Raw genomic sequence first — 12,876 nt, 5'->3', positions numbered from 1 at the left:
AAGTGTGTTATCTGGGCTTGGGGTAAGTCTTGCCTATTCTTCATTAACCCAAATCAGACCCAGTGGGGTCCACTCTTTTTCCATGTGACCTCCCCAGGCCTCTAGTCAAACACATTTCTCTTATTTTAATTGCAGTGAGAGAGAGGGAATAGGATATAGATAAAAGCTTTCCATTTGAAATCTGAAGACCTGAGCTCCAGACTTTGTCATTTAGAAGCCCTTTGACCCTAGGTAAGCCATTCAATATCCCCGAGCCTCAGTTTTCCACTTGTATCTCTAAGGATCAACCCCACTTCAGGACTATTGTGAATGAAATGCAAAAATACATTTTGCTGCCAGGCACGGTGGCTCATGCCTGTAATCCCAGCACTTTGGGAGGCTGAGGCTGGCAGATCACCTGAGGTTAGGAGTTTGAGACCAGGCTTGCCAACATGGTGAAACCCCGTCTCTACTAAAAATATAAAAATTAGCTAGGTGTGGTGGTGGGCACCTGTAATCACAGCTAGTAAGCAGGCTGAGGCAGGTGAATCACTTGAACCCGGGAGGCGGAGGTTGCAGTGAGCCGAGACTGCACCACTGCACTCCAGCCTGGGCGACAGAATGAAACTCTGTCTCAGAAAAAAAAAAAAAATTGTTAAATGTGAAACACTCTCACCTGTACATTCCTATTACTCCTTTGTTTTCTCCTTTATTTTCTCCTATTTCTCCTATTACTCCTTTATTTTCTCATCTAATAATGGATGATTTTTATCTCTCTGTTTTCAATAGGATTATTTCAATATTTCAGGAATCTAAGTTTTCTCTCTCCAACTAAAGTGTCACTTCTCACGGTTGTAACTCTGTCTTATTTTATCATTTCTATTGAGGCCAAAATGCTACTTAATACTTACTGATGAAACTCAATTCACACATGGCAAAAAAAAGTGAACCACTGGCTCTCTCCAAACAAACAACATGAACATTATCTGGGCAGGATGAAATTATCATAAAAAGATAAGAAAAAGGATACGAGAACAGACAAGAGAATGAGATATTTAGCTCTTGCCAAAACGAGAAATCAACCCAAGCTGGCAAACAGTAAATTAATGCAAAGCTGGAGAAATGACAGCTGCTGTGCCATCTTCTTTCCATTTGTGAAATGTGCTCCCTGAAATCTGGGCAAATTTACATACACAGTTGCCAAATCAGCAGCTGATTGTAATTAAGAATAAGTCAGTTATGGATTCATGATAGAAGGTTTACAAATATTTCCATTAGTCAAGACATCGATTATCAGGCAAATCACACACTAATGTCAATGAATGCTATCAAATAGAATTATGAACTTGAGAGTAGCCATATTCATCTTTTCATAGACAAAATGGTAGTGTTAATAAGGTCACAGTTAAAAATGGATAGAAAAGGGTGAGGAATGAGATCTCCCTTGAAGAATGCTGACCTGCCATACTGTCTGCTAAGCTGTGGGGCAGCAAAAGGGACCCAACCCAAATGCGCAGCTATTCCTGCAAAGGGGGAAGAGAACTAACATGTGGCAAGCACCTCTCTACCAGGTGCCATCCTAGAAGCTCTGTCATATGTTACCACACCAAGTCTTCACAGCAATACAGAAGAGGAGTTATTCTCATTCTACAATTGTGGAATCTACAGCTGGACATTTAACAGGGATTATCCAAGGTCACAAAGTGGGCCAGCGGAAGAGCTTGTTGGGATCACAAATGCCAGATGCCAGGGCACTCCTTTCACCACACATGGCTTCACAGGGCTGGTGGCAGCAACGGTGAACACTTTATCCTACTGGTACAGGGGTAGGCGAGGTGGGGGGAGACATGGCCTTGGTGGGAAAGAGGACTAAATGATGCGTGGTGGGGGCCTGGCTACAGATCTTAGTGGAAAGAGGCATGCCTCGCCCATCCTGTGGTTTGCTCCTGGCCACCACCTGGATCTGGATATTTGACATTCAGCTGCTTTGGCTTTCTCTTTCCCCTCTATCGATTCTTGGAGCCATAAGAATTAACTCTGCTCCAAGCTCTAGAGGAAACCAAAGAGCTTTCCCATTCTAAAACACTGTGAGACAGACCACGGGATTGCATGGCATCCAACCGAAACTGGACAGAGCAGGGCTTGTGTGCCAAAGTGTATGCAGTCTCAAAGACTGCCTCGTTCACTGTTTCTAGCTCTACCCTGTGAGGTGGGGAAGGCAGTTTACCCTCCATCACTATGATCTGGAAGGTGATTCTCCTTTTCTAATTCACATGTTTGTCTTGCTTCTCTCACCAAAGAAAAAGCTGTAAGAATAAAAACTCTATATCTTCTTGAGCTGTGTCAAGAACATAAGAAGTATTTAATTCTTAAAACATTTTAAAAATAGGCTAGGCGCGGTGGCTCATGCCTTTAATCCCGGCACTTTGGGAGGCCGAGGCAGGTGGATCACCTGAGGTCAGGAGTTCGAGACCAGCCTGGCCAACATGGTGAAACCCCATCTCTACTAAAAATACAAAAATTAGCTGGACGTGGTGGCACACACCTGTAGTCCCAGCAACTCAGGAGGCTGAGGCAGGAGAATTGCTTGAACCTGGGAGGCAGAGGTTGTAATGAGCTGAGATTGCGCCATTGTACTCCAGCCTGGGCAACAGAGCGAGACTGTCTCAACAAAAAAAAAATTTTTTTTTAAATAAGCAACTAAAAGTAATTTCAAGACACGAGCTCAATCTTCTACAAGATAATGTCATTTCAACAAAATGTAAACTACAGATACTTAATTGGGAAAAGTTCAATTGTAATTACTTTCCTAGGCATTTTCTTTTGTTTTCGAGACAGGGTCTCACTCTGTCACCCAGACTGGAGTGCAGTGGCATGATCTTGGCTCGCCACAACCTCCGCCTTGCAGGCTCAAGCGATTCTCCTGCCTCAGCCTCCCATGTAGCTGGGATTATAGGCATGTCCCACTACTGCCCGGCTAATTTTTATATTTTTAGTAGAGATGGGGTTTCACCATGTTGGCCAGATTGGTCTCGAACTCCTGATCTCAAATAATCCACCCACCTTGGCCTCCCAAAGTGCTGGGATTACAGGCATGAGCCACAGCGCCCAGCCTCCTAGGCATTTTAAACTCTGAATTAAGAGCTCTTGGCCAGGCATGGTAGCTCATACCTGTAATCCCAACACTTGGGGAGGCAGAGGAGGGTGGATCACCTGAGGTCAGGAGTTTGAGACCAGCCTGGCAAACATGGTGAAACCCCGTCTCTAATAAAAATATAAAAGTTAGCCAGGTGTGGTGGCAGTGGCCTGTAACCCCAGCTACTTGGGAGGCTGAGACAGGAGAATCGTTTGAACCCAGGAGATGGAGGTTGCAGTGAGCCAAGATTGTGCCACTGCACTCCAGGCTGGGCAACAGAGCGAGACTCTGTCTAAAAAAAAAGAGCTCTGTTGAGTTTAACCTGCAAAGTATGTGTGTAGGAGCGAGGGGGTAGTGGTGAATGGACCAAAGGAAATAATAAGGTAAATTTTAGCAATGAGCAAACAAGAACAAATTTAAAGCTAAAGTTAATGCCAGCACAGGGGCTCATGCCTGTAATCCCAGCACTTTGAGAGGCTAAGGCAGGAGGTCTGTTTGAGTCCAGGAGTTCGAGATCAGCCTGGGTCACAAAGTGAGACCCCCCGTCTCTACAAAAAAATTAGCCAGGCATGGTGGCGTGTGCCTGTAGTCCCAGCTGCTCGGGAGGCTGAGGTGGGAGGATTGCTTAAGCCCAGGAGTTGGAGGCTGCAGTGAGCTGTGATCATGCCACTGCACTCCAGTCTGGGCAACAGAGTGAGACCACATCTTGAACAATTGTGTGTATATATTAATTAAAGTTAGAATAAATAGGTTCTATTCCTGTCTCCACTACTGGCCCAAGGAAAAATCACATACCTAAACCTGGGCCTCAGTTTCCTGATCTGTAAAATTAAAAGGAAAGACCAAATAATTTTTATAAGAGCATTAAATAAAAGAATAGCTCCCCCAGGCTCAGTTAAGCATCGCTGTGCTAGATCCTAGATGGGCCTACCATGCTCAGTCTCTCCTAAGAATAACCGTGTAAAGGACAAATGACAATGCTTGAGGGGTTCCCCTATTTCACAAAAAGTGCTTACGTGTGGTGTGTTCCAAACGCAATATCCAACTTTGCCTAGGATGAAAAAGAAGTCATTTATTTAAAAACAACTCACTAATATCCATATCTACTGGAAATTACATTAGAAAGCAATCAGGTCAACTTTTTTTTTAAAACTATTTTTACTGATCTCTACCAGACAAGCCCTTGAATAACAAGACAGCTTTTATAATAGCATCTGGGGACGCTCATTAAAAAAAAAAACAAAAACAAATTTTGTTACCCAGAATGATTCAATATACACTACATTTTTAATTACAGTAATTAGGACTGAGAAGCCTAAATTCTTTAGTTGACAAAAAACTAGTAAAACAAGTGAGTCTCTATGCAAAGTTTTAGATATTTGGCTTATACAGAAATTAATGGTACACAGTTTTCAGAGCATATTTAAAAGAAACACTGAAGGCCAGGTGGCTCACGCCTGTAATCCCAGCACTTTGGGAGGCTGAGGCGGGCACATCACGAAGTCAGGAGATGCAGACCATCCTGGCTAACGCAGTGAAACCCCGTTTCTACTAAAAATACGAAAAAATTAGCCAGGCGTGGTGGCCAGCGCCTGTAGTCCCAGCTACTCGGGAGGCTGAGGCAGGAGAATGGCGTGAACCCGGGAGGCAGAGCTTGCAGTGAGCTGAGATAGCGCCACTGCACTCCAGCCTGGGTGACAGAGCGAGACTCCGTCTCAAAAAAAAAAAAAAAAAGAAACACTGAAAGTGGTGGCAACATAAAGACTTAGGATGTTAAATTAAAATAGAAATATTCTTATATTAGCATAGCAAGTGCTGAAAATAAAAACATATGAAATCCATTTTCATGTTATAAAATGACACCTTTACAAACTAATGGAGGATATGTATATAGAAAACATGTTATCTAATACCCACTAATGCCAGATCTTGGTTAAGCAGAATACGACACAAGATGCAGATTATGAAAGAGTTTAAATAACCGTAAAAGTTTCACAATTAGGAATGCAGTACATGGGCTCAAATCCTGCCTTCACAACTTTGTATGACTCTGGAAAATACATCTAACTCTATGCCTCAGCTTTCTCCTCTTTAAAACGGTACCATTCTGAGATCCAGAGTTGTTAGGAACGAGATCACATATGTAAAATGCTGAGGAACGGGGGCCTGCATGCAGTAGGCACTCTATAATCGTGGCAATCACTACTGCAACCTCTCCCCACTATCTACCCCAGCCTCCTTACCACATGACATGGGTGAAACTTTGCTGGGGGCAGTAATGGGTGACTGGAATACACAGGTGAGTTACAACACAGCTCCTGTTTGGAATGGAGATGCTCACAGACCAGCATGCATCTGTGCATTCTGGCCACAGAAGAAAGTGCAGGGAACTCTATTTCATGTTTTCAAAATTACCAAATGAGAAGGAAGACTGCCACTCTATAAACTGATATTTAGCTGAGAAAGAACAATGGTCAAGAGACCTGGCTTTTGTTTAGTTTGCTAAAAGTTACATGCTTCTGGGTAAGTCTAAGCACAAAAAACAAGGATAATAGCTTCAATAGATATTGTTTACTGGGTGCTGTTTTTGGGCTAGTGCACTAAGTCCTTTAGTAAACTCTAGGATGAACAGCATTAGCAATCAATTTCAAAGACAAAGAAATTAGGTGACAAGCCAGTGACAAGCCCAGAATAAGTGTTGTAGACTAAACACTTCTGTCCCCCACCAAATTCATATGTTGAAGCCCCAACTTCCAATGTGACTATTTGCAGAGAGGGACTTTATGGAGGTAATTAAGGTTAAATGAGGTCATAAGGGTGGGATCCTGATGATCCTGATCCAACAGGACTGCTGTCCTTATACAAGAGCTACCAGACAGCCTATGTGTCTGTCTTCCTCCCTCTCCCTCATGAGGACACCGTGAGAACGTGGCCATCTATAAGCTGGCAAGAGAGCCCTCACCTGGAACTGAACTGACTGGCACCTTGATCCTGAATTCCCAGCTTCCAGAACTGTGAGAAATAAGTGTCTGTTGTTTCAGCGACCCAAGTCCAAGAAAAGTCACCCAGGTAATTTTGTTATAGCATCCAAGCAGACTAATACACACACGTAGAGCCGGGACTGAGCCCAGGCAATGTGACTCTGACCACCACAAGGTCTCAATGTCTGCCCTTAGGTCCCACGTTTGCAAAATGGGAGAGGGTCAGCAGCTGCCGATTCTCTGACTAATGTGTCTCAGTTTCAATGACTCACATTGCTAGAAAAAGACTTTATCTTACAGACAAGGTATAAAGGTGCTTCAAGAGATCAGGAGGACACAATCCTGTACGTCAGCCTAGAGTTGGGAGCTTCTTCACAGCTCTTTCCAAGAGGTTTGGAAGAAGTGGCTCACTATGCCCTCTGGTGGCCAGCCTGGAACACACTATCAAGCACAGGAATCACTCTCCTAAACGAGCACAGGTAGGTAATATTTGAAAAAGACTTTATTTCCATTCATTTAGTCACTGGTTTTCAGGATTTCTGTGTCAGTTTACTTTCTGCCCACTATAATGTTTGATGGGAGCTATCCTACTGCAGTCTAACCTCTTATGTTGCTGGAAATAGAAGCAAAACAATGGAATTTTGGCAACTGCTAAGCAAAGGCACATCTATGGGCATGAGATGAGCCCATGTTGGATAGAAGGCATTTTTAAAATGACAACTCTATAAAGTGCAGTGGGTTAAATCATAAGGAAAATGTTGTGAGGTATGTTTAAAACTAACAAGATTGAGCTCTTGTACTGTATTAATCTTAAAAAAATACAAAGATATCATATATAGTTGGAAAAAGAGTGATACAATGTGAGTTGGAATTCTTACATCTTTGTGGATGGGGAAAAAAGACACTAGAAGGAAAATGAGAAAAAAAAATCCAGAAAGGATGTAATTCACTCTGTCTCTGTACTCGCAGAGCAGAAATCTTTTGCCAATTTCACTAAGCTAACGATAAGGAAAGAAAAGGGCTATAAAAAGCATCTTTCGTGTTTTCTCATAACAAACTAATACAGCCAAAAGAAATAGGAAAAGGTGACTATTACACCAGCTACTTCATAATCACCATTTCTATAGGAAGTAGTTATCATAAATGTGAGAAATTCTTCTGTATTCCTTGTTTTCCTTTCTACTTTGCATGTTTCTTGCTCAAAATGCCACATGTAATAGAAGATCTTTTTAGATGATGAGTCTAAAGAAATGGGTCCTAATGAAAGTCCAAGACTCATTGGCCACGTTGTATGCTAACTGCAAAGTATTAGGACAAAATTATGGGAATATATAAAGAAACTGGGCAATATCTGTTTCTTGGCCTTTGATATGGTTTGGGTCTATGTCCTCACCCAAATCTCATCTCAAATTATAATCCCCAATGTTGGAGGAGGGGCCTGGTAGGAGGTGACTGGATCATGGGGGTGGACTTCCTCCTTGCTGTTCTCGTGATAGTGAGTTCTCATGATATCTGGTTGTTTGATAAAAGTGTGTAGCTCTTCCCCCTTTCTCTTCCCTCTTGCCCCGGCCAAGTAAGATGTGCCTGCTTCCTCTTCACCTTCTGTCACAATTGAAAGTTTCCTGAGGCCTCCTCAGCCATGCTTCATGTACAGCCTGCACAACCGTGAGCCAATTAAGCCCCTCTTCTTTATAAATTACCCAGTCTCAGGTATGTCTTCATAGCGGTGCAAGAACAAACTAACATAGCTTTCTTTTCTGCTTTGCTTTGGTCCTAGCAAACCAAGTGGATATGCCTGTTACAAGACCAAGACCACTTAATGTCTCCACACTGGACTTAGATCATACACAGCATACGACTCACATAGTTTCCTAACAGGTTTTTAATCTATGGGTCTCTCCTGTTTAGACCTTACATGCAACTGATGTGAAAAAAAAGAACTACAGTTGAAGGACTACCATTGAAGTGTCAATGGCAGCTAATATAAGTTACATAAGGTGTCACAGAAAACTACAAGTTTTAAGTTGCACTCACAGGATACTCACAAAAAGAAACCCACAGCCACTGAACTACATCCAGAGGACCTGTTCAGTGTTGAAACCCAGGTTTCAACAGGCATACTGACAAGCTACATGCAACCAGGGGAGCACTAGCAGGTTGCGGAAAGACTCGGAATCCATACTACATTGAGTAAAACTGAAGAAAGAGAATGTTTGAATTAGAGGGAGAAAACGAAGGGAGACAGGACAGATCACTTTAGATATATGAATCACTGACATGTATAAGATGAAAGACTTACTTATTCTGTGTGGCTCCAGAAGGGGAAAATTAAGACCAATGAGTAGAAATTAGTAGGAAGACTTCAGGCCCACAAAAAGAAAAACCTTTCCAACCCTGAGGAGTACTATGAATGGGATGCTCTATCTCAGGAAGTGTTTAAGCTGAGGCTAGACAAGTATCTATTGATGACTGATGCTGGAGAGAGGATTTCTGCACTAAGTGAGAGGGTGGACTAAATGTCTAAGTTTCCTTCTAACTCAGACTACGCGTGCTCTCCAACGGCAGTAAGTGGCTTACCTGGCAGAGAGAGATGTTCTCGTAAGGCTTGGCCTGGGCATGGAGGTGAGCCTTAGCCTCTCGCTTATCACCATGCACAAGCAGGATTGGCTTCTTCCTAAAAAGAGAGCATTAGTATTTAATATACATCATTCATGGCCAGGCTCGGTGGCTCACACCTGTAATCCCGGCACTTTGGGAGGCCGAGGCAGGTGGACTGCCTGAGGTCAGGAGTTCGAGACCAGACTGGCCAACATGGTGAAACCCCGTCTCCACTAATACAAAAATTAGACAAGGCATGGTTGTGCATGCCTGTAATCCCAGCTACTCTGGGGCTGAGGCAGGAGAATCGCTTGAACCTGGGAGGTAAAGGTTGCAGTGAGCCGAGATTGAGCCACTGCATTCCAGCCTGGGTGCCAGAGCAAGACTCTGTCTCAAAAATAAATAAATAAATAAATTAAAATACATCATTCATGAAGCTGGACTCGCCTCATTAAGGAATGCTAGCTTCCTTATCACTCGATATGTTTCCGGCCTTTGTAGTTGAATGAAGACAGGGCTAACACAGAGCAGTGAAAAGCTAATGTTCATTTACCAGATACCTTTATAATGGGGCTACATGGCCTGATTCTGCAGCTCTGTTGTAATACAGAGGGGTAATGACTCAAGAAAGTCCTTGAATAATTATCTTCTTTGGCCCAAAAGGGCACACAAATAGCTCTGTGTTAAAATATTTAAGTCCAAATAAATTAAAGATATATAATAATTATTATATAATATAGTGCTTTTTGCTTTTTCTTCTTTTGGACCACACGGTGGATTCATTTCACACCACATCTATATTCACCAAACTCCTCCTGTGTGCTATGTACTGAGCTAGACCCAGGATACAACAGAGAACAGGCCCAGGTCAGGCCCATAGCATGACGCAGCTTCACTAATGGGTGGTTAGATTTCAATGAAACAGAGCCCAAGCTACGTTGAAAATGCTATATTTTTGAATTCCAAATATAATACAAAAACACTCTTCAAGAATACATTAAAAAGGCTTTTGAGGGATTCTTGTTCTGATTAACTCAAAGCAAGATAATCCTTAGAAATAAGTATATTTCTACAAGCTCTCCCAACACAACAAAAATTGGATATAAGCAATCAAGAAAGATAAACAACCAAGCCACTTCCACATTTATCAATCACACTGCAGAATGATTCTCTACCATTCACAAAGGTACAACAATCAACTAGAGAGAAACATCTACTTCCAGTACTAATACCTCACTACCTCTTGCCCAATAGCTTTATTCTAACATGACAGGTAAAATAAAACTATGAAACACACATCTGTGATTTTTAGAAATTAGGTAAGAAAAACAGAATAATGTAAGAAACACTCGTGCATCTAGTACCTAGAAATAAAAAATGTTAGATCAAGTCATCTTATTAAAAAGATTAAATATGACTGATAGAAACTGAAGTCCTCATTAATTCTTTCAAATTTATTGGTTCTACAACTTATTACAAAAAGATGGCACCTGAACAACAGCATACTGAGGTATAAATCCTTATGATCTGAATTTTTCTACATACAAATTCTGGATGTTACTTAAACTTACCATTTAGGTCACTCCTCATCCTTCTAAGGCTCGTAATAGCCTTCCCAAGATGCATTTGGCAATAAGGGGATGCAGGGAGAAGAAGGACACTTTCGTCCCTTTAGTTACTGAGAGTCCAGTGGATACTGTATTAGTGTGCCAGGGCCTCCAAAACAAAGCCACAAACTGGGAGGCTTAGACAACAGAAATATATCGTCTCACAGGTCTGGAGGCCAGAAGTCCAAGATCAAGGTGCTGGCAGGATTGCTTCCTGAGGCTGTGAGGCACATCTGTTCCAAGCCTCTCTCCCAGCTTCTAGGAGCTTGGCTTGTAAATGGCGTTCTGTGTCTTTACATGGTCTTATCTCTGTCTCTGCACCCAAATTTCTCTTTTTATAAGGACACTAGTCATACTGGATTAATGTCCATCCTAATGCCTTCATTTTATCTTGATTACCTTTGTAAGGGCTCTATCTCCAAATAAGATCACATTCTGAGGTACTGAGGCTTAGGATTCCAACAGATCTTTTTTGGGGGTGAGATAATTTAACTCATAACAGATACAAAGGAACGGCAGTCTACACTTTGCCAACATTCTAATGGGGTGACAGTTTGATTTCAAGGTCTTTAAGAAAAGGGAGGAAGAACAGAAAATGCCAATGTGACACCCAAGGATACTACTGCCAGGAGGAGCCAAGGGAGAAACTGCTTGTTGCCTCCAGACAGCCATTCTCTCCTCCTTCCCTAACAAAAGGCTAATTCAGGAAAAGGTGTGCTAAGCTAAAAGACATTTCTAGCCTCTTTTACAGCTGGTTAGCATGCAGCTGAGCTCTGCTCAATGAAATAGATGCAGGTGTTGTGTGGGACTTCCAGGAAGGCTGCTTAGACGGGCATAGCTAGAATGTGGGCCTTTTTGTCCTTTTCCTCCTTTCCCCTTCCTGCTACCTGGAATAGACAAGTAAGCTGGAGCTCTAGCTGCCATACTGGGCCACGAGGTGACTCTGAAAACTGAAGTCACATACAAGGATGGTGGAACAGAAAGGGTAGGTGGATAAGTCTATGAGAACCCTGGTGCCCCCATCTAGACCATAAATGTTTACCATCTGAATGTGTCAGGCTGGAAACAATTTGTCTTATTTAAGCCATTGTTATTTTGAATATTCTTTTACATGCAGCTAAAACTAATTCTGTGTGTTACAGGTCAAAAAAAAAAAAGCCCCAAGTGCCAAAGCTGCTTGAAAAATTTTAACAGCATTTTATCTACTGTTAATGTCAAAGGTTTCCACAATCTGATGCCCTGAATGTACCAAGAATTTTGAGGACCCTGACAATCATTATTTCTTGTGTGTTTTCCTCCATCCTACTTGCTGTTATGGGAATCTGCCCCGTAAATGTGTTAGAAATAGGGAAGGGTGGCACCTCACTGTGTGATGCCCTATTTGGTCTGTATTGCCTAACATGAGGCTGATGAAGTGCAGGCAGAAGGCCTAAAAATCCATCACCTCCAGAGCCTAGATAAGGGAAGGCCACAGATACAGCCTCCTTTCCTCATCTCAGAAACACAAAGGGATCCTCAAAACAGAACAGCATTGATGTGCTACGGAAAGCATGGCACGTTGGCCGCATGTTGGCACATTCACAGATCTAGAAGGTATGTGGAGATGGTATTTTCCTTCATATTAAGACTGGACATGAAGTTCTGTTATTTGAGTTAAAGCCTGTCCTTATCTACTTCCTGAAAGAGCACAGATGAAAATGCTAAAATCCGTAAAAAGAATGTGTAGGATTAAATAGATCAAAGAATGCTGTTTTCCGAATATAACTTAATGTCTGTGTGATTTCAACAGTTTCAAAAGAAAAACTCAAAAGATGAGTGGCTTTCACCTGAGAAATACAAATCTTAGGTGTCAAAGCCCCCTTACAGTTTATAGTGTTGTCTGTCACCCTGAGGAACTCACCTGAACTCTGGTGGATACTGTTTTACGAGCCAGTCCACATCAAAGCAGTAGTTAAACTAGATGGGAGAAAAGAAGAGTAACTAAGCCATGGGTAATTCTGCCAAACAGTTCATAAGAAGAATTGTTTAGTTATTACATTTAAGGAAACTCTAAAATAGTGATACACTACATGTATTATTTATAAACCTGGAGGGTTATGCTGCAATACTAACAAACCTATAATTTATCTTAAATGCATGGTTAAAAGAACCTAAATGGAGCCAAGTACATGAGATAACAGGTTCCCAGGAAATTATCTCTGCATGTTTTGGCAGCATCTGTACTTGTCTGCAGGGTGTTATTACATTATGTCTAATGGCCCTGAGATTAATTTAAATAAAAGGACTTATAAATTTATCCCTTTTCCCCTAGGTGATTATAAAAAGACAGATACTGGAGACAAAGCTCCCAGGACTTTCAGAAAAGAACATTTCCTTTCAGGCTAACTTATTAGCTAGCTTTGTACACAGCCACCTGGGACCAGACATTCACTTGGCTTCTAACAATTACATCTTAAATGCAAGTTCTGTACTGGTCTTACCCGTGGAGGCTCCTCCCCACACCTGGATAATCCTGGACTTAGTAACTCAGTTGAGCTAACAGGGCATTCGCAAATGCTCCCCACCTTCCAAATGG

The 12,876-nt window shown here is 42.0% G+C and overlaps 1 protein-coding gene across 14 annotated transcripts in view; it reads right to left on the bottom strand.

Annotated features, from left to right (window-relative positions):
- Window positions 1–12,876, bottom strand: part of TDP1 (tyrosyl-DNA phosphodiesterase 1) — an 89,704-nt gene that overhangs the window by 64,803 nt on the left and 12,025 nt on the right. For all 14 annotated transcript variants that reach the window (XR_010150820.1, XR_010150819.1, XR_010150821.1 and 11 more), the window contains exons 4-6: window positions 12,202–12,257; window positions 8,674–8,770; window positions 4,132–4,166 (exon numbers count right to left, since the gene is read on the bottom strand). Coding sequence is in view for 10 of the 14 variants with exons in the window: in XM_009428260.4 (XP_009426535.1) it covers window positions 4,132–4,166; window positions 8,674–8,770; window positions 12,202–12,257 (188 nt within the window). In the remaining 4 variants the exon portion in view is untranslated. The remainder of the gene's footprint in view (window positions 1–4,131; window positions 4,167–8,673; window positions 8,771–12,201; window positions 12,258–12,876) is intronic.

The sequence above is a fragment of the Pan troglodytes genome, chromosome 15, assembly GCF_028858775.2.
Source record: "Pan troglodytes isolate AG18354 chromosome 15, NHGRI_mPanTro3-v2.0_pri, whole genome shotgun sequence".
In the NCBI taxonomy this organism is placed as follows: domain Eukaryota; kingdom Metazoa; phylum Chordata; class Mammalia; order Primates; family Hominidae; genus Pan; species Pan troglodytes.
Note: the sequence above shows the minus strand (reverse complement) of the source record. Positions and strands in the feature narration are given on the sequence as shown.